This window comes from Panthera onca, chromosome A1 (genome assembly GCF_046562875.1).
Source record: "Panthera onca isolate mPanOnc1 chromosome A1, mPanOnc1 haplotype 2, whole genome shotgun sequence".
Taxonomy (NCBI): domain Eukaryota; kingdom Metazoa; phylum Chordata; class Mammalia; order Carnivora; family Felidae; genus Panthera; species Panthera onca.
In genome coordinates, this window is record NC_138339.1 from 25,063,725 (window position 1) to 25,087,118 (window position 23,394).

Genomic DNA, 23,394 nt, shown 5'->3' on the forward strand with positions numbered 1-23,394 from the left:
TCTCCTCCATTTTGTTCTTCACAGTGTTCTCTATCCTCTCCTTCCACATAGTGTATACATAAGATGAAGCTCCATTAGAAGCTTCTATTTTTAGTAGCATACCAGGAGATCTCTTTTTATGAAATTTGACAAGCTGTGTATTTTCATAGATATTTTCTGATGTTACCTTTTTGGAAGTTGATGATGGTTTTCTCTTGTGGAGTTTCCCCCCACCAAAAATAGATATGCTGTGCTTTTTTAAACACCATGAAAATTTGGGTTCTATTTGAGGTTCTAATGTACAGGTCTTCCTAACATGCCTTTCTCTTGAGTCCTTAAAATTAATGTCTACCCAATTCAGCAAAGCCACTAGTCTCAGGATAATTAGACAGTAATGTTTTAACAGCCCATAAAAATAAAAGTGTCAGCCATATACACCTTTAAAATTAGGAATGAACAATTATTTATTCCTCTAATTACATGATCCAAATTCAGTAAACATGAAGCAATATTATACTCATTCTGAAAGACCATTTAAAAGATGCTATCATTAAAATATTGCTTTCTTGTATTCCAATTTTTTTCTGAAAAGATCATAAATTGAAGAGCAGAAACCTCCTTGCACTAATTTGACAGGTGATTCAGAGAAGCCATTTAACGACTGCCGCTTGAAACAGCAGCATCAGATTAAAGCATCGTCACAGCTAACATTTACTGAGCCTTACTTTGTTCCAGACACTCTGCTCACTGCTTCAGATGTATTAACTCCTTGGAAGCTCACAACAACCCTACAGACTAGATGCGATTTAGATCCCTGTCTTACAGATGAGTAAACCAAGGCTCAGAGCACTCAAGTATTTGCCTGCTAGGCTTGGCGGTCAGCGTCTGTCTGACCTCGTAACAGCTCAGTTATTTTCCTTCCCCTGTACATCCACTACTTCACAGAGCCATTGCAAGGCGCAAATGAGAAAACATTCCCAGAACACGCTTTGGCATTCGGTGATTGCGTCTGGCTCAATACCACAAATATCTGCTGAGAACCTGCTGTGTGAAACCCAAGGGTAGAGAGGGAAAAAAAATGTTAAGACTAGTTTCAAAGAGCTACACAAATATGTTTGCATTATTATAATGCACAATGCTTTTACTTTTCCTTGATTTTAATTTTCAGAATACATCAGTGATATTCAAAATAGTTACATGTGAGCATTTTAAAATTAGATATGCAATTAGCAGTCTTTTTGGTCATTGTGATGAAAATGTGTCTTTTCTTTTTATTTCCCTTGATAACCTTCTCTAAACTTCTATTCTGGTTCAATGACCTGCAATAATCTTTTCTCCCTGAGTCAGGACAAGTGCCTTGGGCACATCTTTCTTCTTCATCATTTAAATTTAATGTTCAGCCATTTAACATTTTTATATTTCAATTGGTTAGTGTATTTAAGAGACCGTGCACTCGCTGGTTGAATGTACTTTTTAAAAATGTTTCAAAAGTAACTTCCCAACTGCCAATATTGGCAGTAATCCTCATTGTGTTTCCCTGTCACCAACTGATTTCCCTTTCTTAATGACAAAAGCTTCAATTTGCTATTTGATGCTAAGATGTCCTGTGTAACAGCAGTTCTCTTTCTGAATCTTAAACTCTCCACACAGTCGCTCGTGTGGAGAACAGCACAGTTAGAATGTCTGACCTTGGTCATAAACCCAAAGGCAACTGTTCAATTGCCTGGCTCACGCAAGCAGAGTAAAATATAGAAAGGCAAAGAAGGACCCAATCCCAAATCCTCCAACTTCCACGTCATTATGTCTGTGGAATCCTGTGTCCTCCTGCTGGCAATTCAATTTGTTGAACGAAATGGAGGGATCAAGGTGAATACAAGAGAGTTAAGGATTCAGGTCCTTTTTGTTCCCACTGAGCTATTTTACCTCCATACTCCACAAGTCGAACAGATCTAGAGGTTGTTAGAAGGTTATAGAGATGCTACATGTTCATTATAACAAATCCCCTCCAATCTATATTATAGACATGGCTAAGTATTTGTTTACTCATTACCTTACTTGTTTGTACTATTATTAAACAATATAAACACTTGATTTGCAGCAGAATTCTTTGTTTTTTGTCATATTATGGGTCCACCATAGCAGATGGAAATATGAATATGCAAAACGCCAACACCGCAGTTTACATTTCTTTTCAAATCAAAATCCTTAATTATCATTTTGACTGAATTTTATTCCAAAAATCAGATAAATATTCTTGACTTATTGGTAATCAACAGTAAAAAGATACTTAAACCACTGATTTTTTTTCATTTCCATTGATTTGAATGACAGAACTGGCACATTCATTTAAATACGAGAAGCCAAGGACATATATATTGTAAGCAGAATTGTAAGTTTAACTTTTAGAAGGCCTTCCATCTCTTGTCAAAATTAAAAGATGCCTTCCTTATGTTGTCTCTTTTATCAAAAATAAACAAGTTTTTGACAGGGGTTCTGCCTTTGATAACCTTCATGAAATTTAGAGATTATGTATGGATGTTAATGTGTCATTGGAATCTCAAGAAGGCATCTCTTTGTGTATAGATTTGGCCACTACTAGCAAATTCCACTTTCCTATAAGCTTTTACGTTGTCAATTATTAAAATGACAACATAATACAATCCTCATAAGTAGGCTAAAATATATCAATATTCTTTGCAAACCTAGCTTTCTGTCTGGAATTAAAGAGGAGGTTGAAAGAAAGTACAGAATTCCCCGTAAGACAAAGAGGTTTTTTTTTCTTATTGCTATTACTGATAAATAAGTAGAAGGAATAGATACTCTCAAAGGTCAATGTGAGGAATCAAATTTGAAATTATGTGATGTGAAATAAAAAGAAAAGCAGCATGCCAAAATATTTCACCAGAAATATAGTTATAATTGCTTCCAGCTTTCCATTCACAAAGAATACACACACACACACACACACACACACACACACACACACAAAGAGGCATTTTAGAAGATTAAAATGTATACATGTGTGAAATATATGAATAAATATTTTAGGTGAATTAGTATGTTTTAGAAGACCTGAGGGCAGTGATGGGGGCATAACAAAAAGCCTGAAATATCACTCTGCATGTGGGATTTAATGCTGACTAGAGGGAAGAGAGATTGGAGTTAAGAAGGCAATTGAAGAAGTTATCTCAGCTTTGACATTTTTGAATAGATTTGGAGAGAAATGCTTTTCATTCATTCAACAATTATGCACTAGAGAGTGTAAAGTTAATAGCAAAGGAGGCTGCCTGTGTCTGAGCCCCAGCTCCACGGTGACCACCTGGGTAATACAGGGCAAGTTATTTAACCTCCCTGTCCCCCATTTCTTCAACTGTTACATGAAGGAGTAAGAAAGTTATTGAGGTGAGGATTAAATAAATTAATACACAGAAAGGGCTTAGAACGGGGTCTGGCACATCCTACTCACAAAGGGAAGACCATGGAAGAAGGAAAGGCACGCTGCAATCCAGTGAGCCTTCAAAGAACAGGAACAGTGAAGAAAAGGAAGAACCAAAGGTGCCCAGGGGATTATCCCACTAATGTGCAGTCTCCTTCTGTGAAGTCAAGTATTATGGGCCAGGAGATGGTGCCAAGCAGCTAAGGCAGCTGCAGAAATGACTCATCACCAACAGTTCAGAGAACTACGCATACATAAAAATACGAAGTCTTCTTTATTATCCCAACCAAACTAAAAATAAAATGTGCACTACAAGTCCCGTTATTTGACGATCCTGGTAACTTCTGTAGACCCTCCTATTAAGGCGATTTATTATTTCATTTGAAAACATCATCACTTTACACCACAATTTGGAGTTAATATTATTTAAATTGCTGCGAAATGTTAAGACTCTGATCGGGTGTCGTTATTTTTTCCAATACAAACTTTAATGCATCCAGCAACGCAAAAAATGACTACTGCACTTAAAGAATGCTCAAGTTTTAAGTTGGTAGTCATAATTAAGTTGTTAGGTTGGAGTTAATATCATAATCTCCTTATAGTATTGAACCAAAGTTTTACTGAGGGAAACATCACTCTTGATTTAATTTCTTACCCTGAATGCTTCACCTTTTTAAGAGCAAAATAATTAATTCTTTGTTTAAAGTTCAACTTTGACCTTCAGTATATTGAGTAGTGTTTTATATTGAGTCCCAGGACTCCTCTTTCAATTAGTACTTTAGATATTTAATTTAAATCTTCACGTACTTGTATCTTGGTAAAATCTGCAAGACCCTAGCCTACATGTTTTATTCATCTTTGTGTCCTTAAAAGTGCCTGGGACAGATTTGCACCATAGAAACAGACAAATATTACTTGAATTAAGCTGCAATGACGGAAGAGATAAAGACCTGCCATGTAATTTAAAAGTGTTTCCCAGTTTATAGGTGTGCATGGTTTGATATGGATATCACTGATAGTGCTTTCTGTCATTGGGTTGACAACTGAAAATCTAAAGTCTTTAAAGTTCAAGGATATATTAGGTAGTAAACATATAAACCAAATTTAGTATGTCTTTCCATGGAAGCTACCTCTGGAAATTTCACATCAAAATGACACAAATATTTTATGATATAATAGGAAAAAAGTTCAAGGTACCTTAGTGCAAGCCAGAGAAACTGAAGACAACACAGTTGTATGTGCATAAACAAGAAAGATAAAAAGGGAAGATACAGCAAATAATAATATAGCATAAAAGTTGGTTCTTTTAAGACCTTTACAAATGAAAACTAGACATCATTTAGGGTCTCAGTAGAAGAAAGTTTGAAACAGAATGGGGAAAAGCAAGAGTTGACCAATAGAAAGCACATTTTTCTTAAAATTCCTAGGAAACTACATTGTGCAGACAATTCAAGTGCCTGGTAAAAAAGAAGTCATTTAAGACCTGAAAATGTTGATTGCAACAATTCACATAAAAATCAACTATGGAGAAAAATGTGAAAATACAGGGAGAGAAAAATTCTATATAATGACTAATTTTTTTTTTTTTTTTTTTTTTTTTTTTTACCAACTATACATTCTCCTAATCAACATATTTTGAGTTCTTGGAGGAAAAACAATCATTTCTGGAAAGTAATCTCATCTTAACTCTTTCTACTATTTATATGAGTATAATTCAGAAGAGAAACAGGAAAGAGAAGATGCAAAAAAAAAGTCTGCTTTTACATAGAGTTATGCAAAATTTTAGCATGTTTTATTATTTTCTTTCCACAAATTGTGAAGCGTAAGATTCTGGCTCATTTTCTTACTTAATCTATAGCCTAAGGCTTCTTGCCTCTCTCTCCCCCACACTTAGGGTAAATACCCTCTGGAAAGCAAACTTTCCCTTTAGAAATCAAGTAAAGCAGAATGGACTATAAAAAATTACCTCCCTAGGGGCGCCTGGGTGGCTCAGTCAGTTAAGCGTCTGACTTCGGCTCAGGTCATGATCTCACAGTTTGCGAGTTTGAGCCCCATGTCAGGATCTGTGCGGACAGCTTGGAGCCTGGAGCCTGTTTCGGATTCTGTGTCTCCCTCTTTCTTTGTCCCTCCCCCGCTCGCTCTCACACTCCCTCTCTCTCTCAAAAATAAATAAACATTAAAAAAAATTACCTTCCTACCCTAGTGTATCTTTTTTTCTCCACTTCTACTGAAATAATTGACGTACATCACTAAGTTTCAGGTGTAAGGCATGATGGTTTGATTTACATATACTGTGAAATGATTAGGTTCAGCATCCACCTTCTTATATGGATACAGTAAAAAGAAAAGAAAAAAATTCTCCTTGTAACGAGTTGATTTGTATCTTGAGTGTTCTGTCCAGCTTCCCAACCATGCGTATTATGTAAAAAGAATAAAAAGGGAGGAGCTATTTAACTTGTGCAAAGGCTATGATTTTGGTGATCACCTATCCACCCGCTTCTTAAAGGAAAACAGTTTTAAAACCAAATCAAGAAAATTAAGTGACTTGGCCAATTTGAGTGGTAGTATTATATTCCATTTTATCTCCCTTTCAACAGTCTACACATCACTTTCTTGAGTTTTAAAATGATAATGCAGTAGTTGGAACCTTACTATGATGGCAAACCATCAAGTAATTTCTAAAGAAAGGGGAAAGACAGAATAGAAGACACAACACAAAGAAATCACTCCTTGGCAGGCAGAAAATTTGTAATGAGAGAAAGAGCAATGATAATGTTTTCTTATTTTTTTAGCAGGTGCTATGGTTTATGAAGTGCTTTAGCATACGAGCACCCTTTGAATGACCGCATAAGCACATTTCCAGTTAGGCAGGATTAAATCCTTTTGGGTATGACAAAACAGTCCCAGAGGGTTTAAGAGACCAGTGTCACTATCAGCAGAGTGCCAAAGCTGGGGCTGGAGTCCAGCCTTTTTGATGTGATTGAGACTAATACTCTTCCCTTATACATTATGAAGATACTGGGGTAGCAGAAAGTATTTCAGACATGTAGGCAAATAAAACAATCACATAAATGCTTAGGAGTTGGAGCTCTATGAGCACAGCACTAACCGTGAAACAGTTTCCCCAGTGTGGCCATCCAGACAGTACACATTTCTCTTTCTTGATTGCTTCATTGTTCCCTTAAAGCAAGAAGAAGAGAGAAAGAAAGAAAGAAAGAGAAAGAAAGAAAGAAAGAAAGAAAGAAAGAAAGAAAGAAAGAGGAAAAAAAGAAAAAGTGTTCAAATCATAACTTATAAGCTTGTTCCCATCCAAGAAAAATAATAAACAAATGAGCTCATAATTTCCTCTCCTAGAATCACTCACCTGAGTTATATGAGCAGGTTATGGAATTCAGTTTAGTCTTTTATTTATTGAGTACATACAGGATTCTTGAGAGTTAAGAATTTGAACAGAAAAATAGTCCCTCTCTCAAGCAAACTATCTGTTTTATAAAGATATAACTTTAACTTTTTAGATCCTAGGAGTCAATATAAGAATATTATATCCAACATATTTTTTACCTTTGAAGAAAAACACATTTTGGGAAAAGTCCATTAGCTACTGAGAAACATAATTTTAAAAATTTCTGCCATTTGAGTCATCATGTCTCAAATGCCTGCATTTATGTATTAATATTTTCCTCCAAAGTGTATGTGTTGGAGTGAGAGGGAAAATAAGAGAGGGGCACTAGGAACGTGTGTGTGTGTGTGTGTGTGTGTGTGTGTGCGTGCATGCGCATGTGTCCTTAGATTTGGCAATTACTAAAGAGATTGCACCGTAAGGCAAAAAGGTAGGATTGTAACTGGTGAGTTGCGGTGCCTTACTAAATCAATTTTTGACTGGGTATCTGGCTCTCAGCTTGATTTACCACTGGCTTTTTGAAAATGAAAATGTTAGACTAAGCAGGAGCTGAGACTAATGTCCCAGTCTGCCAAAGACCTTGGACATCCAGAGCCAAGCCAAAGGCAGTAAACAATGCCTTTTTGGGGAAATAACTTCATGCAGTGAATAAACCAAAAGGCATTTGTTTAATTGATAAATCCCAAATGAACAATAACACATATTACAGTTTGTATCATTTGTGCCAATAGAATTTACAAATAACTTAGCCTGGGGTCTAATATAATAAATACAATGAATCCAGAAACATTTGTAATCATCATGGGGAGTGCCGTTTGGCAGCATGCTCTGGTGTGAATTAGCACAGACACTGGAGTCAGGCAGATCTTGGTATCCTTCCTTGCCATGTCCTTAACTTTGGGTAAGTTCCTTAACCTCTCTGACCTCAGTTTCTCTGAAAAATAAATTGAGAAAATAAAGGTTAGCTCCTGGAGTTGTTATGAGAAGTAATTGTTGAGCATTCTTGCGGTACCTGACACATATTAAGTGCTCACCAAAAGTGAGTGTTCTCCACTCTTGGCTGGGATTCTTGAGGGACCGCATTCAGGTTCAACTCACCTTGAATTCTAAAGGTAAGGAACTACCGCCTTAGTTTCCTATGGCTGCAGAAACAAATTACCACATGCTTAGTGGCTTAACAGTACAAACTTATTATCTTACAATTCTGGAGGTCAGAAGCCTGAAATGGGTTTTACTGGGCTAAAATCAAGGTGTCTGCTAGGTGTCCTTCTGGGGACTCTTAGAAAAGGGTCCATTTCCCTGCCTTTTTGAGCTTGTAGAGGCTGCCTGTGTCCCTTGGTTCATAGTCTCCTCCTCCATCTTCAAAGTCAGCAGCCTATCATTTTCAAATCTCTCTATTCTCTCTGTCTCTGTCTTTCTCTGTCTCTCTGTCTCTCTCTGTCTCTGTCTCTCTCTCTCTCTCTCTCACACACACACACACACACACACACACACCACACACTGACCTGTGCTCCACCTTTCCATCTCTGACTCCAACTCTCCCCCACCTCTTTCCCTGATAAGGACCCTGGTGATTACATTAGTCTCACCTGGACAATCTAAGGTAATCTCCCTATCTAAAAATCTCTATCTTCATCACATCTGTAAACTCCTTTTTGCCAGATAAGGTAACATAGTCGCTAGTTCCAGGAATTAGGACATACACATCTTTGGGAGAGCTATTATTCTGCCTACCACAACTATTATAGCACTCAAGTTTTATTCATTTTATAGTTGCTCTGGTACTTTTGACATTAAATTCAAGGTATTGAGTGTAAAAGATAAATGTCAAGGGAATTAATAAATTTCTCCTGAGTTTAAATTTAAAATTCTTTTGCTTTTAGCGCTTTGTCAGAAATTCTCCTCCATGTAACACAAGGTCTGTTTCAATGGTTATTAAACCTAACAAAAGATAAAAGATTGAATTGAGTGGGGTCGTGTGGCATCTCTGCAAATGCAGAATCTTTATGGTATTATTTGAATGTATTTTAAGCATAACAATGTACACAATGAGAAAAAATGGAAGGACAGAAAGATGATAGATGATAGATGGACGAACAAATAGGTAGACAGAATTCAATCAGTGGTTCTCGTTCCAATTTTAGTATATGTGCTGCCGAAGCGAGCACACAATCAGTGGTTCTCAATGGAGGCAATTTGTCCCCCAGTGGACACTTGACAACATCTGGAGACATCTTTGGTTGTTGTAACTTGAAACGTCCTATAGGCATCTGGTGGGTAGGAGCCAGGAGTGCTGCTAAATACCCTATAATGCATAGTCTACGTCCCACTACAGAGAGTTACTCAACACAAAATGTCAATAGTGCAGAGGTTAAAAATCCTGAATTAGATCTTTGTTACTCAGCACTTAAAATACAGTTTGGTACAGAGTAATCCTTTAATGAATGGTTCATAGATCTGAATGTAAACATCTAGAGATAATATTTTTGTTGTGGTTAACATAAGACACTGTGGTATCAGATCATCTGGACTCGTGTTGGTTGTATGATGCCAAGAAATTACCTAACTCTTATCTTGCCTTGGTTTCCTCATCAGTTAGGAGGAAATATGAAGAGTGTCATGATATACATCTATATAATCTATGTAATGATTTCAGCACATATCCTGGCCCACAGAATGGGCTTAATAAATGGCTATTATTATTTTCCCAAATCGCAGCCAGACCAGTTGCCAAATGATGAATTATATAAGAGGATGCTTTAAAGATAAAATATGTCCACCGCTATAAAAAATCAATCAAGTTATTTATATTTTATAGAGTATAATTTTTAAGGTCGTTATAAGAGAAAACATAGTATACTTGAAAAAGAACATGGGATATGGAGGCAGCTTGATCCTAGGTTTTGTCAGAGGAAAAGAGATTTTCTAGATTCCTTTGGAGCCCATTTAATGTATCAAGAGAGGGGCCTAACCAACTAGAATAAAACTCATGAATTCCATTTATAAATATAGTCACCAAAAATTATTGGTGCCAGGCTCTGTACTGCATATCACGCTTCCACTCCCATTGTCTTCTTGATTTAAGAGTGGGAATTGGCTCTTCCTCCCACCAAAACTGTTTTGGTGGGGGTATTCCTAAAGCCAAGGGAGGAATTTCACAGTCCTGGCTATTAAACATACAAACACACAGTCCTATATGTATCTGAAGTCCTTTCTTTTTTTTCCTTTTTTTTAAATTTTTTTTAAATGTTTATTTTTGAGAGACAGAGACAAAGCACAAGTGGGGGAGGGGCAGAGAGAGAGAGAGGGAGACACAGAATCCAAAGCAGGCTCCAGGCTCAGAGCTGTCAGCACAGAGCCCAATGCAGGGCTCAAACCCATGAACTGTGAGATCATGACCTGACCGAAGTCAGTGCTCAACCAACTGAGCCACCCAGGCACCCCTGAAGTCCTTTCTATGGCCTTGACATTATATCTGAAGTTCCCAGGCAGCAGTGGCAAGTTTGTGAGTTAAAGGTAAAAGCAGAGTGGTTTTTGTCCATTCCCATTTGGGGCAATCATGTGGTGAAGGAGAAGCCCCCTTTTAGCTCTCAGGAGACTTCCTGGGTTTCTCCAGGGCAAGAAAGAAGTGGATGATACCATAGATGGTACCTATCAAAGACAAAGCAACCCTGTAAGCTAGGACCATAGAGCCAAGGGCAATGGAAGAGTCACAGTCAGACATCAGGGGGGTTTCTGATGGCAATAAGGCAGGCAGGATTGAGCTCCTCACCTTTGATCTTGGAGAACTGAGATCATGTTTCTACCTGCCAAAACACACACATGCCACTGAAGAAAGTAATGGATGAGATATTGTCTAGAAATCAGTGGGCCAGAGGGCAGTACAAGGACTGCCCTTGGCTCCAAAAGCCCCCAAATTTCCCTCTGACGCAGACCATGTGAGTCTCTCTCCTTTATACACCCAGGAGGTATCCTGGACTGGATCAGGGGCAAAGAGAGAAAGCAGAAGGCAGAAAGACTGAGATTTATCTAAAAGAGTTATCTAAAGAGACTCTATTATTGAATCAGGTAGACGTTATTGGATTGCACTAAATTATTGACTCGATGTTCAACCTAATATTGAGTTCCTAATACTCAATGGGATTAGAGCTTAAGGGATAAACTATAAAAAAAATAAATAAATAAGGAAGCTGCATCTTCCCTTGCACATCTGAGTGCAGTGTGCGAAAATATGTGACCCAGCAACTCAAGGGAAGGAGTGTTTCTATTTTAGCTGACTTTATTGCTTTTATTACCCCAGGCACATTCTCAAAGCCTCCTCTGATTTTCTCCTACACTGAGCCTTGAAACCATGCCACGTGCTCATACTGGATGCTAAGTCGTTTGTCTCCCATCAGTAATGCTACCTTCGCCAAGAAGTTTTCATAAACCATCAAAGAGCTAACATGTTCCCTGACTCCACCTTGTCCAATTTACAAGTGCCTTCTATGCTATCTTCCGGCTTTTTACTCACCTTATTATTCCTAATACTTAATGACAGTGCTCAAGTGTCTAATCTCTGCTTTTATTCTGTATCTTTTACATGAGTCAGTTTTTCCAAGCCTAAACTGCAAGTTTGCATAAGGCAAGTGTGATTTTTTTTTTTTTATGCACCATCTCATACAGTCCTTCAGGCCCATATGTGTTTTTAAGTGGCCTTGGTTCATAAAGTTAAATTATTTTTATTATGGAACAATGTTTCTGTGAAATGGAGCATTTTCCTTTCATTATCCATTAGTTTCTGCAACAGGATGATATTTGAAATATAGCGGAATGAATCTTGAAGCTTCTTCACCCTTGACAGGTGACTTCTGTCCCAGCACTCAGTATACTTATAATGGGCAGTGTCCTCGATGTATTTATAACTTGTCTAGTTTTTTCAACAAACCCAATACAAGTTGGTTTTATTATTGTATTAAGATTTAATTGGTTATAAAATAAATATTTTTAGATACGGGGGAACAACTTGAATTCCTCCCTCAGATCACTCATATTACATCACGTGCCTAGTGTTGGTAGTAACTGCTAAGTGGTCTGACAGCTTCAGGAATGGATAATCTTGGTGCATAGAGTTACACTAAAATGAAGCAAAACAGTAGATGGAGGACACTAAGATCTATTGATTGTCTTCCATGTGTCAGAAACCTTCGATGATTATTGATATTTTGTCCAATTTTATCTTTACAACATTCATTCATTAATTCCTTAAAATCATTAATTATTGAGGAACTACAATGTGCCAGTAATGTTGGGTGCTGAGAATACAGAAATTAACCAGGCAGTTTTGGTGCCTTCTTTCATGAAACTTGCAATCTAGCTGTTTGCTGATTGAAACATGAAAATAGCTGTGAAACAAGTCATCAAAAAAATAGAATTCTTTAATGGCTAAATGGGGAATACATTGAGCACGTATAGCAGAGGAATCTCAGACTAGCAGCTTAGGGAAGGCTTTCCTGAGGAAATGAAGATTATGCAGACCTGATATATGGGTGAGATCAACCAGGTGAAGTTGTTCAAAAGGACTTTATGCCAAGGGGACCATATGCAGGAGGCCTAGATATGTGAGAGACTAACACATCTTTTAGAAACTACAATAAGAAGAGTACACTGAAACAAGGAGTGTCAGGGAGAGAATGGTGACTGAGGAGACTAGGGAGGCAGAGACCATGGTGGACTTTGGAGGCCACGTTAAGGAGTGAGGATGAGCACTTTTATCCTGAGAGTAAAGAGAAAACACCAGAGGATTTAATTAGAGGAGAATGGCATCTTCAGAATTAGTGGTGCTATTGTTTAAGTTGGGCTAGTCACAGAAAGGAAAATAGATTGAGAGGAAGTAAGACTGAGTGTGTTAGGAGGGCGTCATTACAACAGACTGAGGAGAAAGGGCAGTGACCTGGACCATGGTGGTGGAAATGAAGGCAAGTAGGTGAGTCAAGGTATATGTAAGAGTTAGAACTTACAGGGGTTTGGTGGCTAATGAATGTGGATGATTGAGGCAGAGGTGAAGGTCTAGGATGACTCTCTGATGGCCTTTACAGAGATGGGACATACAGAGGAGGAGTAGATTTGGAGAGAGGGTGATAAAGTCAGTTGGGAAGTACTGAGCATAAGTTGTCCAAGAGACTTGCACCTTTGTCTCTCTATCTCAAGAAACTGGCCCCGGGGTATAGATAATCTCAAATAGATTTGGGCATCAAGGCCACAGAGGTAATAGTTGAACACAGAAAAATAGAGAGATGATCTCATCTGGAGAGAATATGTGAAATGGAATGACAAGGACCTGAGACACAGGCCTGAGGGTTACCAACTTTTAAAGGGCAAGTAGAGGAGGAATAACTGGCAAAGTTAATTGTTCTGAGTTCTATCTTATAGATGACAGAATGAAATTAAGAAAATTTAATTAATTTAGTTAATTAACAGGAAAGTCAGAATTCAGACCCAAATCTTTCCACCTTCTGAATACTCAGGTTTATGATGTGAGAATAATTTATTGAAGCATTTCTGAGTTAGGCCTCCGGCGAAGCATTTTACATACATTATTTCATTAATTTTCAGGGCAACATTCCTATAAACTAAGTATCATGATTCCTATCATAGAGGTGAGGTAACTGAGACTTGCAGAGATTAACTAAATTCTCCCAAGTTACACAACTAGTACACAGCATGCATTTCCACCCGTTTCTTTTATTTTTTTTAATTAAGATTTTTTGTTTTTTTATGTAATCTCTACACCCGACATGGGGCTTGAACTCACAACCCCAAGATCCAGAGTTCCATGCTCCACCGACGGAGCCAGCTGGGCATCCCTACGCCCATGTGTTTCCCTTGCCCAAGTCCATGCTGTTAACTATTACAATTATACTAGTTAAGGCAATGGTAATCAACGTTCATCACTCATCAGAATTACCTGGAGGTCTTCTTTTTTTTTTACATTTATTCATCTTTGAGAGGCAGAGAGAGAGTGTGAGTGGGGGAGGAGCAGAGAGAGGGAGACACAGAATCAGAAGTAGGCTCCAGGCTCTGAGCTGTCAGCACAGAGCACAATGCGGGACTCGAACTCACTGACTGTAAGATCATGACCTGAGCCGAAGTCAGATGCTTACCTGACTGAGCCACTCAGGCACCCCCGCCCCCTGGAAGGCTTCTTAAAACACAAATTGTGGGGGGCACCCGGGTGGCTCAGTCAGTTGAGCACCTGACTTCAATTCAGGTCATGATCTCACAATTTGTGAGTTGGAGCCCCGCATCAGGCTCAGAGCCTGCCTAGGATTCTCATTCTCTCTCTCTCTCATTCTCTCTCTCATTCTCTCTCTCTCTCTCTCTCTCTCTCTCTCTCTCTCAGAATAAACAAATAAACTTTAAAATAAAATTTGAAAGATATTGTTTACCTAACCCTATAATCTCTAAAACAGAATCTACTTCTAATCCCTTCTATGTACTTCAAGCAAGGTTGAATTTCTTCCTGGTATGAACTCTACTCAACAACCTCTTCACAGCCTTCACAATATCAAGATATTCATTAGCATTATGTATAATGCATTATGTAGAGAGATGTATGCATATATACATATATATACACACACACATATATATACATATATATATACACATATATATGTATATATATATATTGAATTCAGTTCAGCCTCAGTTTGTCCTAACTTGATCATAGACTTATTTTCCTAATCTAAAATAATATTCAATCTATTTAGTAAAAGGTTGTTCTCTCTCTCTCTCTCCACCATAACTCCAGTTTCTCCACCTCAGTCCCCTTCAGACACCTTTTCACAACTGTTCTGATTGCCCTGTGACATCTCCAGTTGTCAACCTTTACATTTCTCAAATGGCCACATCACATTTGCACTACACTCTAGATATTAGCCATAATCTAATTTTTTATTTCAGAAAAAAAAATCACATAATTCCTTTTCTAGACCCCTTTCAGGCTGTTGCAGATACTCAGTGACTCAGTGACAGACTGAAAATCTGAAACTGAAATCTGCACAATTAGTGTTATACTTTTGAATTGGAGTCAAGGGGCACCTGGGTGGCTCAGTCAGTTAAGCATCCGACTTCAGCTCAGGTCATGATCTCACAGTTTGTGAGCTCGAGCCCTGCTTTGGGCTCTCTGCTGTCAGCACAGAGCCTGCTTGGGATCCTCTGTCCCCCCTTCTCTCTGCCCCTCCCCTGCTAGTTCTCTCTCTCTAAATAAATAAATAAACTTTAAAAAAATGAATTGGAGTCAAAATCAAGTTCAGAGCTGGCACGTGTAGCAGGTAAAAAGAGGCCAGCACTGCTTTGGTGTTACCCTCTGTGGGCCTGTGTCTGCAACCCCAAATCCCTGTATTTATTTGTCAAGGTGCTGCACTTTAATAATAAATCAATGGAAAAACAAAGGCCCTGAGCTCCTTCTGGAACAAAATGCTACAGGTACAGTAGTAAAAAGTCCTGCCAGCCCCAGATGAGATGTGACTTTCTGGGGAAAGTGGATAATTTTTACTTGATGGTGAATCGTTAAAAGTGAGCCAGATGATTAAACTTAATGGAACAGCCACATTAAACTGAAATTAGTAAAAACATGCCTCGGGCAGCCTACAACCTTTTATTTGTTGTTGTTTAACTTCTGCCTTTTACAGTGGCCATGATGAATGACATCACAAAAGAAAAAATCCAATTAAAATCTAAGTGCTCAATAAACCCCTAATGTCTGGTTGCCACCATCACTTTCACTAGCACTGATGTCTCATGTTTCCTCTTTTCCCCAAGAAGAGAGAAAAGAACTGGCCCCGGGGGAGGTGCGTGGAAGGAGGGGCAAGCGGGGAAAGAGCACACAAAGGCTTCAGGAGGTTTCTGCTCCGTGTACTGTATCAGACACAGGCACTGCACCTCGAGGGGGATGAGGCTAAATTGTTTTATTATCAGACAAGGCCTGAGTAAAGAGATGCATTTTCCCACCAGTTTTCAAATGTTGATAAATCAGAATCGGGATCTGCAGAGCAATCCTGTTCATACTCTTCGTTGGCATCTCTGCTGCCCTTTTATATCGTCTCAGGTGTTTGTTCCATAAGTCATCGGAATGGTCTCTCCTGACAGCTAAAAATAAGTTTCTGATTACTTTTACCTGAATAAATCTTGTGACCAGATGTGGTCTTCACCTACTAAGTGTGCAACAATTACATATCGAGAGTGATGAAAGAACCAGCCGAGGGGCGTCTACAATCTAGTGGGATGCAGAATACAATGTATCACATGGGAAGACAGCGACTGCCACCGGTAGAAGAATACTAGCTTTTGATGACAGATTTTACCTTAGAGATACTATGGGTTTATAAAATTGGGTTTTCAAAGTCCTCACAACAAAGTTCTCAAAGTCAAAATAAGAGCCAAAACATGCTTATTTTGAATGAGGAGCTTAGGAATGGTATCTTAAAATGTGCTCTTACTCCATGTCCCCATAGGAATTAACGTAGTATTTGTACATAGTCTCTAATTAGATCTTCATGATAGCCTGGTCCTGTGGTTCTATTATCCTCATTTTATTGATAAGGATCTTGGCCCAGCGAGGTTAATTGATGCTGCCATGATCTTACACTTGGTGAGCGAGAGAGAATGAGCACAACTCCTATTTGGAACTCTGGTGCGGTCCCCCCCCCCCCCACCCAGTGCCGGGTTTGCTAACCATGGCTGCCCAGAAGCCAGATCCAATGGGCGGTGATGTTGGTTTCATTACTCATGAGTTAATGAAATAGCCTTTTAAAAGCTCTCTTCAGTCATTAGGATTTGACGATGGAGAGTTAAACTTTCCCCAGTGGCTCTTTCTGTGTAATCACGGTTTCAACATTTCCTTAGCATATCACATTACACAAATCATGGAGTCCTCTTTTGTTTTACATTTCTTATTGCGTTTGTCTCACTTCTAAGCAATTTCCTCCCCGTTCCCATTCATCTTCCATTATTTCTGCCAAATTGCTTTCAAGGCTACTAATTGTATGAATAATATTCTCTTCCTCAAACTCTGCTGTTAACTAGCATTAGCTGTGTGGCTTTGGACACAGTTTCCCTATCTCTAAAAACAAGGAGGTTGCACTGAATAACCTGTAGGGCCTCTTCTTGTGTTCAAGTTCTAATCTTCCGACTCTTTCACACAAGGTGTATGATTTTGGAAACACTACATAAACCGGAGTGTTAATTTTCTTGATTCTGCTATGATGGATTCAATTAGTTCATGCTTCCCAAAGTGTGTCTCTTAGAAAATTGTTCTCGGGAATGCCAACACCCACAAAGGATTCTTTGCACAAGAACGTTCGGGAAAGCTAGTTTGTTTGTTTTTTTTTTTTAAGTGATTATTTATTTATTTTGAGAGAGACATAGAAAGTCAACAGAGGAGGGGCAGAGAGAGAAGGGAGACAGACCCTGATGCAGGTTCAAGCCCACGAACCATGAGATCATGACCTAAGCCGAAATCAAAAGTCAGATGCTCACCTGACTGAGCCACCCAGGAGCCCCCGGGAAAGCTAGATTAAATACAGTCAAGTACAGTTTTAAACTGGAGGCAGTGACAGCCTTTAATACGTTAATGTACACTGGGTGACTCCTAAGAAAAAGGCAGAAAAACGAAGTAATCCCCAAACATATGGGGCCGCAGAACCCCTTCTCAGCATTTTAGATAATTGATATTCCATGGGATATCATTTTTTAGAAAGGCTGGGTTCGCTTATTTTAAAAGTCCCTTTTGCCTTGAGAGTTTGTTTTCAAATGTGGTTATAGACACTATTCTGAGCATTTTGTATAGTATTCATCAACAGGACACAGAGTTGGCTTACCTGTTGCTGTTGTTGCCATAACTGTTGTAACATAGCCTATACTATGTTTAGACAGAGTTGAAATAAGGTAGAGCTTAGCTACCTTACCAATAAACTATCTTGTCTGTATGCAGCTAATACTTATAACTGGTCTTTTCAAATAGATCTCCTCAATTTTAATTTTTGAAAATTTATGAATAGAGTTAGCTTATCTGAAGACCTAGGAAAAATACCTTCTGAACTTTTACTAAGGTGGGAAAAAGGGACCCAAAGACACAACAGAAACTCAAAGCTCTGGAAATCATCTCTGGGATAGGCAACACAGGCGAGTTCTCCAAGTTAGAATGATTATCTTTCACTTCAATGGTATATTAGCACTCATTTAATTCAACCTTTTACCTGACCCATTTCACTGACAGTTAATCTTTTTTTAATGTTTATTTATTTATTTTGAGAGAGACAGAGAGAGTGTGAGTGGGGGAGGGGCAGAGAGTGAGGGAGAGAGAATCCCAAGCAGGCTCCTCACTGCCAGGGCAGAGTCCGATGCAGGGCTCAATCTCACAAGCCATGAGATCATGACCTGAACTGAAATCAGGAGTCAGATGCTTAATCGACTGAGCCACCCAGGTGCCCCTCACTGATGGTTAATCTTATCAGAGCCTCCGCCTGATTACCTTCAGGAGAAGGGAACCCACTATTTTATAAAGCAGATTATTCCATTTTAGTCTGGCTCCACTTTTTAGAAGATCCTCTCCTATATTAAATGAAAATCTGACTATTAAATGTTCTTGTTCTAAGTGCCCTTGTAAATTATCTAGTAAAGGGATTTTCAAGGCATTGTTCATGGCAACACTTAAGATGTTTCTCAAATGCTTTGAGTTGAATTTCATAAGTAATTAAATAAATATCACATCTTCCCAGAAAAGTGATTATAAACTCCATCATATGAAACTCAGTGAGATTGAGTAGCTTCCCTAAATTCACCAAGATAGCAAAGTATAGAGTCAGAATGTACCCCGGTCTCTCTGTTTCAAAAACCAAAATCCTTAGGGCTCCTGGGTGGCTCAGTGGATTAAGCGTCCAACTCTTGCTTTCAGCTCAGGTCATGATCTCACAGTTCATGAGACTGAGGCCCAAGCTGGGCTGTGCGTTGACAGTGGGGAGCCTGTTCGGAATTCTCTCTCTCCTTCTCTCTTTGCTCCTCCCCCACTCACACTTTCTCTGTCGCTCTCAAAATAAATAAACTTAAAAAAAAAAAAGATTCTCTCTCTCTCTCCCTCCCCCTCTGCCCCTCTCCCCTGCGCACATGCTCTTTCTCTCTCTAAAAAAAACAAAAACAAAATTATTTTCTCCATAGCATGTCACTTCTCTAGTATGTCCAGATACATAAAAGTGAACAGTAGAGTGTATTTGTAGAATCTGAATGCTATGGTGAAAATAGGAAAGTAGTGAAAAGAGTTTCATTCCAACCAGGTTAATACATCCTTAGGCATTTTGCTATTACTCTGGACTTCAGTGTTCCCTTCTTCAAAACAAGGATTACTACATTTTCTACAAGCTCTGTTCCAGTTCTAGAAATTTCTATGATTATAAGGAAACATATTCATTAATGAATGGCATTACTATTGAGGATTTAAGTAAACAATAAGAAAAAAAAAAAAAACCTCAAACCTGCCTCCCTCAGAAAGGAATGAATAAAAGTTAACAAGACAAACAGTTTAGAATCACATGCTTGACTTTTACTTTCTTTAATTTTTTTTTTCTACACTAGTTACATTCAGACCAGGATAGAGGAGATGGATCACTTAAATATATCCTTTCAGGAGATGGAGCAGGAGATCTCTTCATTATCAATGAAAACACAGGAGACATACAGGCCACCAAGAGGCTGGACAGGGAAGAAAAACCTGTTTACATCCTTCGAGCTCAAGCTATAAACAGAAGGACAGGGAGACCCGTGGAGCCCGAATCTGAATTCATCATCAAGATCCATGACATCAACGACAATGAACCAATATTTACCAAGGATGTTTACACGGCCACTGTTCCCGAAATGTCTGATGTTGGTGAGTGAGATGTGATTTCAACCACATGATGTCTCTCCTCTAGTACGTCAACTGAATAAAGAATCCTAGGAGTGAAATTTACTGAGGTGAATGAATGTAGATGCTAAATTCTAAAACTATCATATTTCAAACAATCCCTTTATGTTTCCAAATATTACTCTAGTCTCATTTTATTATAAGAAAACAGCATTTCCTCTAATGATGAAGGGATGAAAAAATGTCAGGCAAGAACAGGAGGAAGAAAGAGATATCATCTCATCTACTTCCTGCCTCCCCAGGTGCCCACCCTGGTCCTCAGGCTGAGAGACAGCAGCCCTCTCCACCTCTCTTAGCACATATTGGTACTTGGCTTGAGGTTAGGATCTCTCCAGTGTGAAACAAAAGCCTGAGTTTACATTCCAGACTGGAGAGTATGACAGTTGCTTTAAGTAAATATGTGTTTGGGAAAGAGACTCAAAGAAAATTAAAAAAAAAAAATCCATAATTATGCAGGGGTTGTTTAGGGGATGTATCCTTTACTAAGTGATGGAAATTAAGAGATTTTCATGACATTAATATGATGAATTAATATTTTGTGCACAATTCTACTACCAATTTTAAAGTTAATATGTATGCTTCTAATTTGCTTAAATTGGGAGGTCAACACAATTTAAATTTTAAAAAATCCTACTGACATCACTCTTAGCCGTATTAAAATACTTAATGGGAAACAGTGACAAATTTTAAGCTACCTGAATAAAGGGTTATTTTTATTTTCATTCGGTGTCAAATTCAAAAGGGCTAAATTACTTAATAATAACTCTTCTATAATTCTATGAGTCAGGTATCAGAGGCATTTTAGGTCACAGTTCCAAGACTTAGAAAAACCTAATCCATGGAAATGATTGTAAACCATCTAAATCTTTCTCATCAAGAAGCTGCTCATCTCATTACTTAAAACCACTTTGTTTCATCAGAAAAATCACAAACCATCAGCCAAGCAAAAGAGAGGGATTAAAACTCTTTTAAGAGGAAGATTTGTTAGGAAAAAAATATTTTTCCTCTATGTGGTAAAAGTAAGGAACAATTAATAAGCAATAGTCTCAACATCAGCACCACCCAGCAAAACAGTTTCCAGAAAACAAAATTTGATGTGCAAGGTGTCACCCCCACAACTATAGAGGGTGCCATTCACTTTTGAACTATGTTAGAATTAACTATGTATTATAAATATCTGGGGGCAGCTGGACGTAACATGTCTTAAGAAAGGGAAGTCTCTTTCTAATTTGCACACAGGTACAGTTATATTCGTATTAACCATTATCATAAATGAACACATCATTATTATCATATAAAAAGGCATCTTAATCCTACATTACAAAGTGGGATAGCAGCATGGGGGTATAAATGGGCTTTGGGTGTCAAACAGACCTGAATTTGAAACTCTACTAATAAGCAGCATCTTGATGTCTCTGATCCTTCAGTTTCATATCTACAAAAAATAAATAATAAATGTCAACTGCTAAGGATTACCATGAGGATGAAATGAGAAAACAAGGGCAGAGCCCCCAGTACAATATCTGACAACTAACAGGTGCTCAAAACATCTAGATAATCATATTATAAAAGCATTCAAATTTTATATTGATGTCAAGTAAGAATGTGGGTGTTAGTTAACTACTATTAGCTCTTGCTCCGAGGTCATATAATGCTTTGTCCCCACCTTCATTCCCAAATTACAAGGATGGGTGTTCGATCTCATGCACCAACATGTTACATCCAGAGCATCCACCACAGTACAATATATTTGTTCAACAAACGGGATTGGTTAGATATTACAAAAGCAATGTAAAACTTCTAATACTCCCTGAATGTAACTTCCCTGTCCTTCCCATGGACAGGAGAACTCCAACAGTATGCTTACTGTTTATCTGATATGAAATCAAAAGTCAGCCATAAGATGATCTTCATCAGAGTAAGGTCTTACCCTTTTTTGGAAGTCACAGATCTCTTTGAGAATCCAATAAAATCTATGGATCTTCTCTTCAGTGAAATAAACATGTAAGCATACACATAAAAATCTGTGTGGAATTTCACGGGGGTCAGGAATATTTTGAAGGTTATTCGGTGACTGCAGTCCTTAAAACAAGAATGCTGATCTAAAACATCATTGCCTTCTCTGTGCATGTAATTATAATAATTTTTTTGGAGTTACAGGTTCTAGATGTGAATTTTCTAGTATTCTAATAATTCTTTAATCCAACCCTACCTCTTTTAAGTTTCAAGATCTTTCAAACTCTTAGAATTATCAGATAGATTTATCATTTAGGATGCTTTTATTGAACAGAAAACCCAACTCAAATTAGTTTAAACAAATAAAAGTATTTAGTGACTTAAGTCATACTTAGGTCAAAAATAAAATGGGCTTTTGAGATGGTTTGATTTGGGTTCAATTATTTCTCTGAAATTTTCTGTCATATTCAGCGTTGTCCTCAGGCTGGCATCTCTGAGGTCACAAAATAGCTGCTGCATTGACAGGCCCTACATCAGCACATTACAGTCCAGGAGAAAGAGCACTCATGACACAGAATTCCCAAGAAAATCTCAAGTGGCCTCATGATTGGACAACCCCGAAACTAATCACTGTAGATAAAGCAATGCAAGATGCTGATTGACTTAGGTCTGGATAACTTCAAAGAATGACTATAACAAGAGTCCAACAAATCTCATCTTTGGACATTAGTTGAAATTGGTTCCACTCAAGGTCATGGTTATCCTATGCTTCTCTTTAACCTAACCCTTACAACATTTATAAATGTTGATCACACTCTTTCAGAATGAGAAGCCAAAGGCTTTTAAAGAAATTTTTAATGTTTATTTATATTGGAGAGAGAGAGAAAGAAACTGAGTGCAAGCAGAGGAGGGGCAGAGAGAGAGGGAGACAGAACCTGAAGCAGACTCCAAGCTGTCAGCACAGAGCCTGATGTGGGGATTTGAACTCACCAGCGGTGAGATCCTGACCTGAACCAGTCGGACGCCTAACCCACTGAACCACCCAGGCGTCCCCATAAATCCAAGGCTTTTTAACCCTAGTATCATCCTGAAATTCTCAACTCCTTTGTCAAGATACTTTTGTACAGAAGTAAGATCACGCTTTCTCTATCTGTGTGTGCATCAAGGATCCACATGGGTCCTTGATTTATTTTCAATTCATGTTTCTGTCATTACAGGCACATTTGTTGTCCAAGTCACCGCAACTGATGCTGATGATCCAACTTATGGCAACAGTGCTAAAGTTGTGTATAGTATCCTACAGGGGCAGCCCTATTTTTCAGTTGAATCAGAAACAGGTAAGAATTCCTTTTTGATCTTCTTTTTACAATCCATAATTTTAATTGATTTAATAAAAACAATTTATTAAAAAAACAATCAGTGTAATTGAATATTCTTAGATTCATCTGCCAAATTTTACCAGCAATATGTTTGTAAACATGATATCCAGATCATTTTAATTCAGAAATCTGACAATGGATGTTTCATCCATTTTTCTTATATAGGGTAAATTCAGAAAACTTATACAATGTTAGTTTTTTCTTCCAGTTTGGAGTGAACCTAAAAACAAATACCTCCTGATAGCCATTAGGGCTATTTACACATATTCCAATTCTTCTTTTACTAGTTCTTTGGCATCTC

At 38.1% G+C, this 23,394-nt stretch overlaps 1 protein-coding gene across 8 annotated transcripts in view; it reads left to right on the plus strand.

Moving 5' to 3' along the window:
• CDH6 (cadherin 6) overlaps positions 1-23,394 on the plus strand; it is a 127,270-nt gene that overhangs the window by 76,800 nt on the left and 27,076 nt on the right. For all 8 annotated transcript variants that reach the window (XM_060634398.3, XM_081796020.1, XM_060634399.3 and 5 more), the window contains 2 exons: positions 19,428-19,722; positions 22,932-23,051. In XM_060634398.3, the coding sequence (XP_060490381.1) occupies positions 19,428-19,722; positions 22,932-23,051 (415 nt within the window). The remainder of the gene's footprint in view (positions 1-19,427; positions 19,723-22,931; positions 23,052-23,394) is intronic.